The 18,011-nt window shown below is 45.7% G+C and overlaps 2 protein-coding genes across 3 annotated transcripts in view; both read left to right on the plus strand.

The window, feature by feature from the left end:
- The window catches only part of ABLIM3 (actin binding LIM protein family member 3), a 192,793-nt gene extending 191,541 nt beyond the window's left edge, over positions 1 to 1,252 (plus strand). Inside the window, exon 22 of one of the 2 annotated variants that reach the window (XR_008933970.1) lies at positions 1,092 to 1,229. Coding sequence is in view for 1 of the 2 variants with exons in the window: in XM_056867050.1 (XP_056723028.1) it covers positions 1,092 to 1,205 (114 nt within the window). In the remaining variant the exon portion in view is untranslated. Of the gene's footprint in view, positions 1 to 1,091 lie in introns of both variants that reach the window. The other variant, XM_056867050.1, reaches the window with a different exon arrangement.
- A 14,107-nt stretch (positions 1,253 to 15,359) lies between these two features.
- Positions 15,360 to 18,011, plus strand: part of AFAP1L1 (actin filament associated protein 1 like 1) — an 88,825-nt gene continuing 86,173 nt past the window's right edge. The window contains exons 1-2 of the mRNA XM_056847829.1: positions 15,360 to 15,375; positions 16,019 to 16,192. Of these exons, the coding sequence (XP_056703807.1) occupies positions 15,360 to 15,375; positions 16,019 to 16,192 (190 nt within the window). The remainder of the gene's footprint in view (positions 15,376 to 16,018; positions 16,193 to 18,011) is intronic.

Here is an 18,011-nt window from a genome sequence, read left to right on the forward strand (position 1 = left end):
TCTAGCTGACTTCCACACAGGCTTTTTGCTCCGGTTAGAGCTACAGCAGATTATTACCAAGCTTCCACACAGCATCACTGACCATCTGCTACCTTTCTGTGGTTTCCCTGTGCTTTATCCTTGCTTTCTCAAAACACCTTTGATCTGATATTTGCTGCTGGAACGCCGCCGAAGTGCAAGTGGAAGGAACGCCGAAGCGCTTTAGAAGGTGCCACCAGCTTCAGGGCCAATTCCCCTAATGCCTTCCCCCATAGCAGTTGTTTCCTCCTCTGCACCATAATGGGCTTTTTAAAAATCAGCAATAACTAGGTCACTATAGTGTTGTAATGATCTATCTGTTGGAGCCTCTGGATTTCTACCTTTTTTAAAAAGTAAATCTCTGGCCCTTTTCATTGCCAAGATGCACCTGTTCACTCCTATCTCTGCAGAGAATTACTTTAAAAAAAGTCTGGGAATTCAGAGAACCAAATTGGTAGATTGTTACATATAATGCTGTAGCAATCCAATTACTTGATTAAGTGCTATGGGTATTTTAGTTACATTAGTAGCACTGTTTTAGTTTTTTTTTTAAATAATTTGTATCATTAGTATTTGATTTTTTTAGTAATGTTGTATCTATGGGTTCCCCCCCTTTTTCTTTTATTGTAAGATTAAATATTTATAATAAAAAAAAAGCTGTAGCAATCCAGCCATCATCGATTTTAAAAGAATTCTGAAAAAGGCCTCAGTGGTGTGTGTATTGGGGGGGGGGGGTGTGTCAGCTGCAGATGAACAATGCAGAAAAAGTGTGGGGGACCGTATCCTCTGGAAGCCCTGTTGCCACTGTGCTGAATCAGCAGCTGCAGCAGCAATGGGAAATCTACAGAGGGTCATTGCCATGTGGAAGACCCCCTAGTTTGGCACACATGTGAAAGCACCCGGGAGGTCACTCGCTCCCACAACCCTTGTCTGTTGTGAGACTGAAGTCACAGAGCTAGTTCAGTGCTGCAGTTTCTTTTGTGCCTAGTCACAATTCCACAGGTGTGCATACATCATCCCGCTCACAATGAGTGACCGCTGCACAACCTTACGCCTGTCTGTTCTCCCTCCAGCGCCACCTGTCGCCAGAGGAATTTTACCAGGTGTTTGGCATGACCATTTCTGAGTTTGATCGCCTGGCTTTGTGGAAGAGGAATGAGCTGAAGAAGCAGGCGCGGCTGTTTTGAAAGCACTGCATTATAAATATATACATACCTATAAATATATACATATATATTATATATATATAATATATATATATATATATAGAAAGAGCTATATATTGAAACTCTGTATAACTCTTTTTTGTTGTACAGTAGGAGCCCCGAGTGCTCTCTTTGGAAGCCTTTAGAGTGAATTCAAGTCTCACAGATATTTTTATTCTCTTTGTTCCTTTAATTCCTTTTTTAAAATGTAACTGTTATTTGGAGAATGTTTTCATAACTGGGGAGGTGGGAGCCTGTTTTTATACTGAGCTGTCTTTTTCTTACACGAATGTCAGGCGGTCTTCGGCATTGCAGTATTTCATGCCTGAGTCTCTTAAATCCAAGTGCAGACCAAGGAAGGCAGGAAGACGCTGGTCATGGGGCACATACTTCTAAAAGAAGCTAACATTCTTGTCCCTCTTTTGCAGAGCAATCCTGGGGGGTGGGTTAGGTAGGAAGCGCCTGGGGACGGTGCAGCTGCGCCACCTCCTGAGCAGCTTGCTGCTGGGCGCAGCAAAGCCAAAAAGGCTATCCCCCCCAAAAAAGGGGAAAAAATCCTGTGAAACTCCTGCATAGAGTTTCTCAGGGCTACGCCACCAATTTTGCAGAAGCAGGTTCATGCCTGCAAAAGGGGACGTGGCTGTGGCTCAGTTTGTAGAGCATCTGTTTGGCATGCAGAAGGTCCCAGGTTCAATCCCTGGCATCTCCAGTTAGAGGGACTAGGCAAGTAGGTGATGTGAAAGACCTCCGCCTGAGACCCGGGAGAGCCGCTGCTGGTCTGAGTAGACAATACTGACTTTGATGGACCAAGGGTCTGATTCAATATAAGGCAGCTTCATGTGTGTTCATGTGTGTCCCAGGCCGAAAAGGCTCAGGGAGCTGACTAAAGTCAGCCCCCGGCACAATCCCTTTGGCACTGGGAAATGCTGCTAGCGAGGCTACGCCGGCAGCTTGCACTGCTCCCCGGAGCCAGCATAAGTGTCCATGCGTAAATGCCAGTTTAGCCGGCGCAAGTGGCACTTACGCCACCGCAGGGGTCTCGCCAGCTCTTAAGAGCTGTCACGTACACCCCTTCAGGATTGCTCTGCCCCCTACTAATACCCTAAACCTGACTGAAGAACATAAGGCGAGCCTGCTGGGTCAGACCGAGGGTCCATCTAGTCCATTATCCTGTTTGCAGCAGTGACCAGCCAGATGCCTTATGTGTCCTTATTGTCAAATTCCCATTACTCCATCTCCCCACTGCTTTGCCTTAGTCCCTGTCCAGGGCTGTGTGTGCACTGCGCTTTTTAAAAAACAAAATCAAAATTCTTTATCAAAAACATGGAATTTTCTGGCGTTATGTAAATTAAGCATGTTTGCATATGAAAGAATAAGAATTGACTTTTCATGATCTAACCAAGGTCCATTTAGTCCAACATTCTTTTCCCAACAGCAGCCATTTGAATCTAAAGAACAGGTTGTTTGTTCTATAGATGTTTGTCCCAAGTCTCTGTTGATCAGAGGTATAAGGCCTCTGAATGGAGATTCCATTTGGTTGCCATTGCTAGTAGCCATGGATAGACCTATCCTCCAGGGAAACAAACTGTATTAGCTCGCACCATTTGTTTTTTGGTCATGGCTTTCCTGGTCATGGTACCTGACCCAACCCTATGATGGCTGGAAAACTTACTGAACCCCACTCCAGTCACTCAATTTATTAAAATATAAAAAAAGCAAGATTCCTGAGGTCAGACCCACAACTATGGGTGGTCTATGGGGACCTACCCCCACAGACATTCCTTTATCCAAATTAATGCCTCCACCACCACCATCTCCGCCTCTAGGTATAAGCTGCTCCACTACATGCCTAGAAATACTTGGGCACCACCATTATTTATGTCTTAGGTTGAGCTGTGATGTGGATAGGGTTGCCAACCTCCAGGTAGTCTGGAGCAGAAATTGCACATATACTACAATAGTCAAGCTAAAGGAAAAGAGCAGTAATGCCTCTAAAAAATGTACACAAACAAGTAACCTCCAGGTAGTAACTGGAGATCTCCTGGGGTTACAACTGATCTCTGGTCGATAGAGATCAGTTCGCCTGGAGAAAATGGCCACTTTGGAAGGTGGACTCTATGGCATTATACCCCACTGAAGTCCCCCCTCCCCTAACCCTGTCCTCCACAGGCTCTGCCCCCAAAATCTCCAGGTATTTCCCAGCCTGGAGCTGGCAACCCTATATGTGGAAGATGTATAGTACAAGTCCAGAAGACTGGCAGGCTGCTTGGGCTGAAAGCCTGCATCATACTGAGCCTTGGCCTTAACCGGTGTGAGGAGAAGGAGGTGACGTGCTTTCAGAGCAGACTCTTCAGTCAAGCTCCCACCTATTCTCAGCTTTGTGAGATGTAGTTTGCCCCTCCCCACTTTGTCATTTTACCCAGCCCCTCCCCCACAAAAAAAAACGTTCCTGGCTATGGTCTTGTTTGGGGTGCTAAATGTTGTACTCATCCTTCGCACAGACTCCTGGAATCTAGGGTGTGCCCTAGGACCATCCCTGAATGTACCTGATTAAAAATGGACCCCTTTCCATTCTTCCTGGTTCATCCTCTATCTGCCATGCTGTGAGAGGTCTTGCGGCAAGTTGGGTTAGCAAAGCAAACGTCTTTTTGCTGGAAACAGCCAGTGCCACTATCCCAGTGCCACTATCTTCTTACAAAAAAGAAACAGATGTAGCCTTCCCTTAGTTTTAAATAAATATTGTGATGAAACAATACCTAAAGGAGTGTAAACGTGGAGGCTTTTTGTCTGAAGTTTGAGGTTTTGTCGGCCTTTGTCATAACTGAGATTTCAGTTAATCCTAAAAAAATAGCTGTATCATAAGAAAAGGAGGTGAGTTTAAAGAGGGCTTGGTAGCTGTCGGCACCTGTGCTTCTTGACTTTGTATTGTTTTTATTGGACTCTTTCTGCCTTTCCTGGCCACTAGCAATACCTCCTATAAAAGATCCGATCAGTATGGTAGCCTTCTGAATGAAGAAATGTACATGGAATGTCTTTATCTCTGTGGGAAATTGTAAGCTTATTCTGCTTTCTTAAAAAAAGAAAACAAAAAAAGATTTCTTACCTAATATGCTGTTTGAACAAAACTATTGTGTCGTGTCATATTTTTTGTCTCAGTCAACAATTATTTTTGAAAATAATCTGCAACATCTTGGCCTCAGAGTTATCTATTAGATTTCAGTCCAAATATTATATATCCTGTCCTTTCTTTCTGTTATCTCTGCAGTGGCTTTGGTTTAGAGAGAATGAATGGCCCAATGTCACCTAGTGAACTTTCTCTGAACCTGGGTCTCCCCCCCCTCCCCACATGCATGGCCCAGTCCCAGTCTGACATTCTGACCACTACACTGTACTGTCTCTCTGCTGTGAATTCCCATTGAGCCAGAAAGACTGATGAATATTTCCATCTATGTTGTACTAACTGTTTGGTGTGGGTTTTTTTTTACAAAGCAGTCATATCCCACCATATAAGGATGTTTCTGTTTTTATCCCTTTGATAATTTAAAACCTTGCAATGGGAATTTCCAAATTTTCATTCTGATTTCTAGTATAACTTAAATCCCAGCATTACCACTAGCTTTAGACAACAGAAAGACACGACTTCCCCTCCAGAGGGGTTATTTATCTCTTTACTATAAGCCAGGTTGACACCAGCAAACCCATTATACAATAAATTGAAATTGCATTATAGTAACGTTAGCTCAGGAAGCTACCAATCCTGTATCACCCCTCTGGGCTTAAAGACCATTCGTCATGTCTTTGGCTGCCCTTAAGTATGCCTTTTGCAGACACCACGAGAGGAGAGCAAAAAAAGAGGGGGAAAATTTCTTGTCAGCAAGTAGCAATGAATCCTTTTATGCCATCATATAATGAGCTGGGGAATGAACTGATGGCTGTAATATTGGGTCAGTAATTGCTTCTGTCTACTTCAGCACAGCAGTAAGCACAGCTCATCATATTTATAACGATTTCCCCCATGAAATACCTCAATCGACGTAGCTGAAAGATTAATTTTGTGATCCGACTTCACCTGGGCTAACACCAGCATAACACAGGTGCAGGCCTATACTCAGCCATCAGTGGGCAACACAACTGTAGCTGAAGACATAAAAACCATTGGCAGTGAACCCCACACACACACACACACACATCTCGCCCTCCCACATTAGGCATATAAAGAACACAGCAATCAATTCAAGGTAATAGCTGAATAATCCTGCTATGAGATCCACCCACAAGACTTACACATCCCTCACATAACAAGCACAATCAGGCAGTCACAGATAGTGCCAGATTTACGTATACGCTTAACAAGCTATAGTTTAGGGCCCCACTCTCTTGGGGCCCCCCCAAAATTTAAAGGAAATAATAATTATTTCACTATTAATATACTACTTCTTAATTGTATTTCAGTTCAACAATTACTTTGATAAAATACATATTTTGTTATGTGCAAATGGCTTTAGATACCTATTAGGTCCATAAATTACCATATAGCATATATTCAACACAAAAAACAGTGACAATTTGTTGTTGACAAAGGACAGCTGGACATATAAAGGGCCCAGTTGCCTTCAATAGCTTAGGGCCTCATCAAACCTAAATCCGGCACTGGTCAGAGAGATGCAAAAACGGGGACACCACACAGCAACTCCTTAAACACATAGCTGCAGGCAGAAAACTATCTCACTGTGGGGGCCTTTGGTCATTTATGCATGGTCGCTTTAACCTCCTTTATTCCCTGTTTCAGCCAGGATCAAAGTAACCCGGGTTGGGGGAAACTGTTTGCAATGGCTGGAATGATCAGGGACGAAACTGTGTGCTAATGAAGGCATGAATACAGAAAAGCAGTCTCCCAAGTTCAAATCAAGTCCCACCCCTTTAAATGCTGCTCTGTAATTGGCTTACCTCACGAGATAAGATTTCCTTCCCCCAAAACCCAACTGCGGCATAAAAAAGCATTTTAAGAACAAAAAACAGAGCCATCTGAAAGAAGGGGGGGGGATAAATCCAAGCCTCATTTTTTAAAAGCCTTTCTTTTGCTCAGAAAGAGCTCTGGGGTAGCAGGAAGCACTTGAATCCCTTTACACACTGCTTCGTGATTGGCTGTGAGAGAAGCCAATCTTCTGTGCTTCCCCCGTTTGGCTATCTGCATGCTGCCTTGAAGAGGGGTTTGGAAAAGGGTGGGGCGAAACTCAACCTGAGAAAGTTTGTACGCTCCCTTAGTGATTCTGGAATGAGCCAGGACGAACGGTTTAATTCGGGCCAGAAGAGGAATGGGGAAAGCCGGGTTCATTTTGCGTTGAAACAGGGTTCAGCTTCCAAGGAATGAGGTAATGTGCATTCCCAAAAATGTGATCCTGGCTGAAACAGGGAATAAAGGAGGCTACAGCGACCATGCATAAATGACCTTTGTAATCTCACAGAGGCCCGGCCTGTAACACACCCACACCCTCCCCAGCCCCATATATGGCAAGTCAAACCAGCAGTTGGATTCTGGAATTAATAGCTTGGGGAGGGGGTTGGAAGTAGCTTTCCAACTGGGAATGTGGCAGCAGGGTTTAATCCCTTGCCCCAGCCATTTTCCTAATTTAAATCCTTCTCACACATATGTGCAGTAGCTGCTACTTGACCCACAGGAGAAAACACAGATACAGGTATGTATATATAGGGATATACTTCGTTGAGAGCCTTGGCTGTGCCCTTGAAGCTATGTATCCATCAACAAGTTCCTTCCCCTTGTTTATTGGGGGGCAGGAGGGGCAGAGTGAGATAGCACCATGAAATACAATATCAGAGTACCTTGGCTGGTTCACATATATCCTTGTTGGGATGTAGGGACAGGGTGAGGGGTGTTACAATGAATCCAGTCCTCCACTGAGGATGTAGAGCAGGAGGAGCTTGGTGGGGCAGTCAACTTGTGCTACTTCTTTTGCAGATGTTAACATCATGCCATCACAAAGAGTGAGCACAAACCATGAATATGCATACGACTCTCTAAGGATTGCTCCTTCCTCAACCATGCAATTCAAAAGACTTAGGGCCAAAATAGATGTGACGGCAGCCATGGGGCCAACCCATGGCTAGCAATGCCATTTTAGAGGGGAAAATAGCCATTTCATCACTTGTTGCTGCCATTGTGCAAGCCTGATCAGGATCGGGCCCTTGCAGCCATTTTTCGGGGCTATTTTTTCTTTTAAACGGCATTGGTTGGTCGCCACGGGTTGGCCCCCTGACAGTCGTCATGTCTAGTTTGTCTCTTAGTGGCACTTCAGTCTTTAAAAGAAGAAGCAGAGGTTTCCTCTACCTTCCTCCCTCTCTCACTGCAGACATACACTTTGTACCAAGTGTTCCAGGGGAAGAGGGGACTACTGACCACTGGGGGGTGGGTAATTCAGATGGCTTAGTGGACTGCAGCAGGAGCAGGAAGTGAAAAAGTCCCACTCCTCAAAGTGTGTGAACCGCTGGATATATCCTGATGTTCCATAGGCCACTGTGAGTATTTTCCCCACTGATGTATACCATGGGATCAAATGGAGAAGAACAATTGTATTGTCTCCATCAAGAATAACTCAAGAATATGACCATCCTATAAATAACCCACTATTTCATATGATTTTGGGAGCAATTACATATGCAGTTCCTCAATGGCATACCTCAGGGCTGTTTAGGTTCAGGACAATGTAGGGGGAAGGCTGAAGCCCATTCTTGCTCCCACACCATAGTCCTCATTCCAACTGGGGCCTTGAATTCTTGGGAACTGAGTTCCCAGTAGCTTAGTGCATGGCTAATAGTATGAGAGTACTCTCAAAAAGTTGTCTTTAGTTGGGCCCTTAGACTGAACTGACGCAGAAGCTCTCGACTAAAAACTCAGGGAAATACAGAGCTTCCGTTTAAAGGACTTCATTCTAGCATCTTGGTAAAGCTGGAGTGTTTCCATTTTCAAAATAATTCTCAGAGACCTGTTAATCCCATAAAGCTGGTTTTGTCTTCAAGCTGGGAGAACTGGAAGAATTAAGACCTGCCAACCTCCAGTGCTGCAGGTTTGATTCAAATCACCACCACACCTGTAAAGCACAGCCCTGTTTAAAAAGCACTATGTTGTTCATACGTATATTAACTATTCTCTGGTCCTTGGAGCAAGAAACATTCATTCCTGTTTAACAAGTGAAGAAAGTATGTGAGAAAAGCTGATGCTGATTTTCTTTGCTGATCTTCAGTTATTTACCAAATGCAATTTTGAATTTGTGCATTTGTCAACACAGGCTCAGAACTCAAAACTAGTTTGAATGGACTTGCGTCACTCATTCAGCAGCAAGTAATCAAGCAATAGATCAAGAAATCAAGCGCTGTCCATGCTTGTGTCAGGTAGCCCTGGAGTCTGCAAGACAAGTTTTCACTTATATGACACTGTATACTACACACACTTCATAATGACAAGGGGAAAGTTTGCAATGTTAACCACGCATTTCATTCTTGAAATTTAAAGGTAATAAACTTGTACACAAAACACAATGAAGATGCAACCTTAATCCATTAAAGACTCTCAGGAACGTTGCTGTTTACTTCAGTTGTGATGTTGATGGAATCCTGAACTATATATCATTTTGGATTACATGTAGCGGGCCACAAACAATCTAAAAAGAAATTCTGTTTCACTAATCTCTTATTAAAATCATGAGAATTTCTCCTTTGGATATTCTTTTATGACTAATCAAGGAAGTTGTAGCCATCATGGCTCCTGGAGTTCTGGGGAGTGTAAATGAAGGATTTCTAGTTATCAGGTAATGAGGAACATCTACTATAAAGTGCAATAATAGTAAAAGGAGAGAGAGGGTGCTTAATTGTAGATGAATACTTTCCCTCTGCTAATTGTTCCTTACCAGTTACTCCTCCACTTGCACAACTTGTATTTGTCTTAAGCGACAGACAAAGGTTAGCAGTTTTTAAAAAGCTGCTCATGACCAAAGTGCACATTATCCTACCTGGCTGCAATGTAGCAATCAAACATGTTGATTAGGAGACATGCTCCTAATAATAAATTGTCCTCTGAAGGAACATCTACGATCTAACACAGAGTTCAGCATGCTTAACAAATTGAGAGTTTTTGCATTTTGTATATCCTTGAATACATTTTCACTATTATAACTGAAGCCAAACACGTTTAGTCGATTCAAATCAATAGGCCTAAATCTGAGTGCACACTTCCAGGGAGTGTTGCATGGCCAGTATAGATTCTCTGATATTTGCAACGAATGTTGAATTGCAAGTAAGGTTGAGTCCGCTGATTGATTCCATCTTGGCTGCAAGCTTATTCTCTGGTGCATGAGACTGTTTGGCCCTGCCATCTACTGAAACAATTACCAGTTGAATTTGGACTGTATAAGGACCCTCAGATGACTAAGTTCAAAATCAGGCAACATCCTAGAATTAACATTGCATTTCGTCAAACATTTCACACAGTTGTTGGGTCCAGTATTTATCCCTAAAGCCTGCTGCTGCTCCTGTCCCAATGCCACGTCCTACAAAATGCTCCGATCCCACTACACTATATATGGACTGTTTATTGGGCATGGGTGGAGATACATAAGTCTACCTATCTATGTACACCCATACACTAACCTCCAATGTTCAAAAAAGTTAATGTGTCAAATCATATACCTGTATGGCAGTGGTAGGCAAACCGTGGCTCGCAAGCCGCATGCGGCTCTTTGGCCCCTTGAGTGCGGCTCTTGAGTGCGGGCTCTCGAGCCACTCTGCTCCTGCCCCGGCGCAGGGCAGCTTCTTGCCTCTCCGCCCGGCTGGGCGCCTCTCGCTGCGCCTGGGCTCCTCCCACCGCCGGGATCCACCCACGCCTGGGCTGCACGTGGTGGGAGGCTCCGGAGCCCTCTCACCCGCTCCCTGGGCGTTCCAGCAAAGTGCGGGGCTGGCAGAAGGCCGTGGCGCTCGCCCATCGACTCGACCTCATCCCGAGCCGCGCCAGGTTTGCAGCGCCGCGTGGCGGAGGCGGGCGGTGGGGCTTCCCTTGCGCACGCGCACGCTGTCCTGGACGCGGCCCCCTGCCCCCTCCCTTCCGTGAAGCCGCTGGGCGCATTTACCCGGCAGGAAGCGCCCTCCGCGTGCTCGGGGGCTCAGGGCGCTTCCCCAGGCGCCGCCGACTCGTGTGCCCTGCTGCGCCCGGTCCGTAGCAGAGGGAGGGGCTCATGGGGCAGCGTAACAGCCAGAGGCCCCAGCAGTCGCCTCCATCCCCCCCCCTCATGCAGACGGGTCATTCAGGCCTGGAGCTGTTTGCCGAAATGTCCATGCGATCAGCAAGCCCCATTCTCTCAGTTTGAAGGCCTTTTTTTTAGGTGGTGGTGGAGCATGTTTATCTATTGGCTCTCAAAAGAAATCTCAATCATTGTACTGTTGATATTTGGCTCTGTTGACTAATGAGTTTGCCGACCACTGCTGTATGGGAACTGTAAAGGTTTACGTCCTAAACCATTAGGACAGACTGTCTGGCAGGGTATGAGCTTTCGTCAGTCACAGCTCACTTCTTCAGATACAGCTAAAATGAATTCTAGCTGTATCTGAAGAAGTGAGCTGTGACTCACGAAAGCTCATACTCTGCCAGAAATTTTGTTAGTCTTTAAGGTGCTACTTAACTCTTGCCCTTTTCTGCAGCTACAGATAGATTAATATGGCTACCCATCGTGATCTATCTCCATTAGGACAGAATGATGAAGAAAACTGTTGCAAAGAAAACAACTGAGTGCATTCACTTGAACATCTCATATAAACCAGACATGAACTTTTACCCTTAAATTCTAATTCATGTGCCAGGATGCCTGGACCACCATCACCACCACCAAAGGGTGGGGAGCTGGTGGATTATATGACTGCCTGCACAGTAAAAAGCTTTTTGCACTAAAGCTATTTTGCTCGTTTATGACAGCCCATCAAATGAATCACGAAACATGACTTCAGCAGGACTATACAACGCTGAGTGGTCTATGAATCATACTCCAAGGATATGTTTTTCTCTTAAAATAACTTGAATAACAAATACTGAAATGCTGAAGGGAAATCAGAAATGCTGGCATATGCAATTTCTAAGCAAAGGAAATGCAGGACAGGAACTATCTGTCCTGGAAGACTCATCTTGACCTTAATTATTCTGGTGTATATTATTGATCATTTGGAAACACACTAGTTCCCCCCTGAACTAGCTAATAATCTTTCCACACACTTTGCACTCAGGTTTACCATCTCTGTAGCTTGGTCCTCCAAGGCTGTCCTTACACTGGCGTGCTGCTAGCTAGTTATTTATTTATATAATTTATCGTTCATCTTTCTCACTTGGACTCAAGGCAGATTACACAGAGTGTGTCAAAACAATTGACGGATGGGACATTCAATAAACAGTGCAGTAGGATTAGGCTTCCAGAACCAGTCTAAAATCAGAGCTGTAGCAAAGCTTCAGTATTAACACGATACAGTAAATGATGCAAAATTCCATAGTTAGCTACTCTGCCATCCTGTTTTGGGACCCAAGTAACTTTTTTCATCTGAGAGGACCAAAACCCATAGCCTCTCTCTCTCTCTCTCTCTCTCTCTCTCTCTCTCATGCGCTCTCGCTCTCGTTTTAAGAATCTTCCTCCCAGCAAGTATTTTCTTATGCATCCTCCCAATGATGACAAATGTCATATTTTCCCCCTTTGAAATGGTTGGTTCTCTGCTACCGTTGCTGACTTTTTCCTGATAGACATATTGTACTTTTAATAGCTGCAGGACAGGTAAGAAGTCGCCATGTTCCATTTTCTCTTCCTCTGCAAATTCACACCAGGAAACTTGGTTGCACCTGTTATAACTTCAGACCGCCATGTTGTTCTTAACAGAGCATCTGTCCATAAAGAAACTGGCAGTCCTGGGCTATGTTCTTCTAGATAACAAAGATATTATCGTGGGTCAGAACACTCCATTTATTAAACAAAGCCTCAGGCAGCTTCTGTCTGGCATCTAAGAAGCTTTATCTTATGCATGTTTACACAGAAATAAGACCCACTCTTTTCAGAGGGGGTTGTTTCCAAATAATAAATCTGTAAAGAACAAGCCTAAGCATGTTGACTCAGAAAAGTCCCACTAAATTCAATGGGGCTCATTCCTGAGCATGTGTACATAGGTTAGCAAGTTTTAAGCTTTCTTCTTTGCAAGTAAACATACATAGGATTAGACTTCACAATGCATATAGTTCCCCCCCACACAAAGAATGCCGTGAGCAGATAAAAAGGCTTAAAAAATACACCCCAACCTGTCTAGCTTTGCTGCCGTGACCCAGAACAATTAGAAATTGTACATCTTGATCCAGTTCAATATTAAGACAGCTGAGCGAAAGAGGATTAGCTGGAGTAGGGCAGCAGTCCTTTGCAGAACTGGGAATGTCTACATTTATCACTATTATTATTTTTGATCATACCCTGACTCTCCACTTAAATTAAGTGTCCAAGATGATTTTCAAAATTCTAGAGAAGTTATACCAAAGCGATTTAAGTAATGTGTTTGATTTCTGTAAACACATGACACTGCCTTATACAGAGTCAGGCCATTGGTCTCTACCAAAGCCAGCACCATCTCCTCTGACTAACAACAACATTAAAGAGGCTCAGGCAGAGGCCTTTCACATCATGTACTACCTGATTCTTTTAACTGGAGTCGCTGGGGACTGAGTCTGGGATTTCTGCATGCAAAGCGGATGCTTTACCATGGAGACACAGCACCTCCTGCCATGGGCACATGGGCATTCTGCACAGACCCAGGCTGAACAAGATTCATGAAGAACCTGAGAATGCAGAGCATGTTCCAGCCACTACATGAGTTTTACTACTTGAACTTCCATTTTAAAAGCAAACCAACATGTACTCCATCATAATTTGTACATCATGGTAGTGGAAAGTGCCATCAAGTAGTCACAGCTGACTTACAGCGACCCCGTAGGGTTTTCAAGGCAAGAGATGAACAGACGTGGTTTGCCATTGCCTGCCTCTGCATAGCAAGTGACCTTGTTATTCCTTAGAGGTCTCCCATCCAAATACTAACCAGGGCCAACCCTGGTTAGTTTCTGAGATCTGACAAGATGAGGCTAGCCTGAGCCATACAGGTCAGGGCTTGCACATCATACACTCCTGAATAATTGGTTAGTCACACCTGCATTCATCTTAGCTTGACAAGTGTTATTGTGATGCACACAATTTCCTAGAGAGTCCATGTAGGGAAGTAGTCATATGTAAAGGGGCAGCAGGAAAAAAACATTTAAGATCTTAAATTGTGGGTAGGGTTGCCAACCTCCAGGTGCTAGCTGGCAATCTCCTGCTATTACAACTGATCTGCAGCCGACAGAGATCAGTTCACCTGGAGAAAATGGCTGCTTTGGGAGGTGGGCTGTGTGGCAATGAAGTGCCTCCCCCTCCCCAAACCCCGCCCTCCTCAGGCTCCACCCAAAAAAACTCCCACCAGTAGCGAAGAGGGATCTGGCAACACTAACTGTGAGAGCATCAGAGTTTTTATTATGCATTTTGAAGCCCCTGGTGAGCCTTCCTATACTGAGATGTGTTTTAAAATAAATACATCATAAGCATTTCCTGGGGTCACCTGTAAGAGGAACACAAGAGAGAGGGGCACATGGGAGGGCCTTTGGGGTGGGGGCACCAAAGGAGTGAAAGAAAGAGCGCAATTCTAAAGGGTGGTGGATTCGTGCTGAGGGCAGACCCGGGTGGGTGGGTGAGAGAGGCACATTTTCCTCATCCGAATGCTCAAAACTCTGCACAGGAGCTTATGTTTCAGTTCTGAAACTTACCTGCAGCCGCCTTGGCTATTGGAACGTGATATATATGAGGATTTTTTCCCTGCACAAATATATTTTCTCTGAACGGTGAGTTAGATGCCATGCCTTTCTTGATATTTTGATATATCACATTGTTTATTAAATTTGGTTCTTAGCATACATTATTCATGCTTTTATGAACAAATAATTGACAACATTGTATTTTTAAATAATTTATTACATATACAGACTAGGATCGGCTGATGAAGCCTCCAGCGAAACGTGGATACCGATCTAGACGACACGTCCTTCTTGTATCCCTTCTCCGGCGGTCTTCACGGGGCCTATATTCTACTTACTCGTAGCGCTGCTACACTTACATGCAATACTAAAAAACAAAAAAATATTAAGAAAAGATCTAGAATACTTACCTTGACAGAAGAACCAATCTGATTGACTTGCATTTGCGCACCTTGTATTTTTGTATATAGTGTCCCTATTGCCCTTTTGTAGTTAAGTATTCACTGGGTGTCTTGCACTTCGTTATATAGTCGTATTGCGTTGAAATCGTAACTGGTTTTGCTTTACTCATGTTTCCGTTCTGAGCATTCGGATGGGGAAAATGCGCATCTGGAGAGAGGCCAACCCAAGGCGACACCGCCCGTGCATAAAGGGCCCCTTGCCTCCGAGGTGACTCTGGGAAAGTGGGGGGGGGGGAGAGAGAGAGAGAGAGGCTATTTATTCGTGGAAGGTTTTGCACTGGATTTGCCACTCTTTAGATGCGCTTTTCCCCCATCCGTATTCTCAAAACTCAACAATAAGCCGCCATGCAGAGTTTTGAGAATTCAGATGGGGAAAAACGTGCATCTATAGAGTGACAAATCCAATGCAAAACCTTCCACGAATAAATGGCCAGAGAGAGAGAAGAGCGCGCGCGCCACCGGAGGGGCTCCGAGGAGGAGGAGGAGGAGGAGGAGGCTGTCATTGTGTCCAGGCGGCCGCACCTGATCCGGAAGGGCGGGGCGAGCGCGCAGCCTGTCCCAGCGGAGATTGCCTCGGCTCTGGGAGAGGAAGGGAGGGGAGGGGAGGGGAGGATGGAAGGGCGCTAAGACCCGGCGCTGGGCGCGGAGGGAACGGGCAGGGAGGGTCCCGGCGAGCCGGCTGCAAGGTTGGCGTTTGCGTGCCGGGAGGAGCAGGGCGCATCTCTGGGGTCAGGCGGGGCGCGAGTGAGGAGCGCCGCGGGGAGAGCGGGCTGCGCGGAGGGAGCGCCTCCCTCCCCAGTCAGGACCGGGACCATGGAGAGGCTCAGCGGTAAGCAAAGCGCCGGGGCTTCGGCGCCGAGGCGCGCGCGCCGACCCCCGACTTCGCCTGCCTGGGTTCACGCGCCCTGCCTGAGAGCGAGGGAGGCTGCTGGGGGTGGGGGGAGGCCGAGAAAGACCTGCCGACATGCAGGAGGAGGAGGAGGAGGAGGAACGTCGCCTCGAAAATTGAGTTTCTGTTGACGGAGCTGTGGTGACCCCCACATGTCTTCCCGGAGCCCTTCCCTGCCCGCTCAGCCTATTGTGCTCCAAGCTAGACAGGCGGAAATTGAGCCCCTGAAAGGCTAGGGCCGTTTACGCACGGGGAGGTTTTGCCTTGGGGTTGCCGCGCTCTAGATGCACATTTCCTCAATCCGAGTTCTCCAAACTCTGCATGGGGGTTCAGTGTGACTCCCCTGAAGAGGCCTGCCACAGCTGCGGGCGAAACGTCAAGAAAGAAAAGACCAAGACCACGGTCACACGGCCCGGATAACCTACAAGAACCAATCTCCATTGGGGGGGGGGGCCTTATTGTTGAGTTCTGAGAATTTGGATGGGAGGGGGGAAGGTGCGTCTAGGGAGCGGCACATTCAAGGCCAAACCTCCCGTGCGGAAACGGCCTAGGCGTTTTATGAGCGTAACCTTTCGCGGTTTAGAGTCCGCAGCATCGGAGAGAACCGGCGAGCCGCAGCCCCGCCGGATCACGCCCTGCCTTGACCTGTGGCTAGGGGCGGGTGCCAGCGCCTCGCTGAGCGTTAGAGCATTTGATGCGAGCAGGAGGAGGACGCGGGCCACGCCCCACGTGGGCTCGCATTCCCCGCACGTTTCGCGTGGGGAAGTACCATTAGATACTCGGACGTGGGGAGGGGAAAAAATAAATGTCTTGGACGACAGTCATCCCAGGGTTGTTCCTGTTAAGTAATGTTTTTCAGACTTAAACGTGGGTGGCCAACTGGAATTTTGATTAGCAAAGCAGTGGATAGCATGGCCACAGAATCCGAGGAGAGCGTCCATTGAGAAGTGCGTGGGATAAACCACTTCTCCCCCATTTCCCCCCTCTCCCTTTTAAATAGGCAAGATGTTATGCGCACCCAGAATGGTTGGGAAATTGCATTGTTTTAATGGGGCTTTGTGTGACCTGGGACGTTGGGGTAGACACGTGTGGATGCCAGATGGCACTGGAATCTTCTTGGCTCCCTCTCTGGGCTGATATTTCTTCACTGACACTGTCCCCATCGAGATGACCAAACATCCATTGTAGGAATGAACATGAGCAGGTGTTGTGTTCACTGTCCATAGCAAATGCTGTTGTGGGCAGGCTTACTTCTGAACTATACCCATGTTGGAATATATCCATCTCAATCCCAAGCATCTCTGCCACTCAAAATTACATCTTGGAACTCTGATGGGATGTTCTCCCAAGTAATTCTACATAGGATTTGTTATATATAAGGATTTGTTATAGTATTTTGAATTAAGCATAAGAGCTAATGACAGGACAATTTGTCCCCTTTGTGATTTCTGCTCTTTTGTGTATGTGTGGGTGTGTGGGGGATCCATTCCTAATGTGAACTTATTTTTGGCATGGGTTCCTGAAAATGCTTAAAGACCCTGTTATGGTGACCCGCCAATCCATGATAACTTAATCAGGTACAGGATTTGGCTTTTTGCCATATGTTGGGATGGTAGTGTGTGTAGGCTTTGCATAAAAAAAACCTAATGAAGCAGAGCTCCTCTGTTTTTAGGATATTTCCTCATTTTGTTAATTTGATACATTCCTTGCTGTTTCTGGTCTGATTTTTCAGTCCCAGTAGCAGAAGATACAAATTTCTTGCTATCAGCGCACAGAGGTGGTTGTATGAAAGTCTTGCACAGGACCAGTGGTGGACCGGCCATTGTGTCAGCTTGCCCGATGGCAAGTGGGCCCTGTGGGCCACTGATGAAGTGGGCCCCCTTAAACATTAAACAATATCTTTAAAATGGTAGCCTTATAGTTGTGGGTGGGCCCCCTTTGTCTCCTGGCAACCAATATTTTTAGACCCAGTCCGCCTCGGTGCAGGACATCTGTGAACATTGACTTTTAGCTCACTATTCTTGGAGTGGCTTCTTAGGTGCTTACGAAGTCCTTTGCATGCTGTCAAGCTGTTGTGCAAAGGCCTTTTCATGTGTTGCTGGCATCTCGAACACAACACATGCCGTGGCTACCATGCCAGAAGTGGTTGTGTTATTGGCTTTCATTTAGTTGCTAGCAGAGCATGCTTACAAAGAGAGACATGGCAGGAAAAGAGGCACAAGGAGAGACAGATGGGGAAGTTGCCGTGCTTACTTGCAGTGAAACTTACTTATTGGTGGAAGCCCCTTAGGCTTATTTGCAAACGTTAACACTTTTTAAGCATGGTTTCTCTTGCAGTAAAAGATATACTTGCTGTCCCAAATGAGCACAACACCATGGATTTTTCTTAAGTATTAAATGGTTTAGTGAAACTGCAAACTTCTGATACTCTGCTGAGTTATGTTAGACCCTTTTTGGAGACGTTTGTCCAAGACTGTCTGTGGCAATCCCTTCCCTCCTGTCCGACAACAAAGTGGAACATTGATATATATGTAGTGAAATCTTAACTGTCCGTGTCTGGAAAGCCTATGTATATC

The sequence above is a fragment of the Euleptes europaea genome, chromosome 1 (assembly GCF_029931775.1).
Source record: "Euleptes europaea isolate rEulEur1 chromosome 1, rEulEur1.hap1, whole genome shotgun sequence".
Lineage (NCBI taxonomy): Eukaryota > Metazoa > Chordata > Lepidosauria > Squamata > Sphaerodactylidae > Euleptes > Euleptes europaea.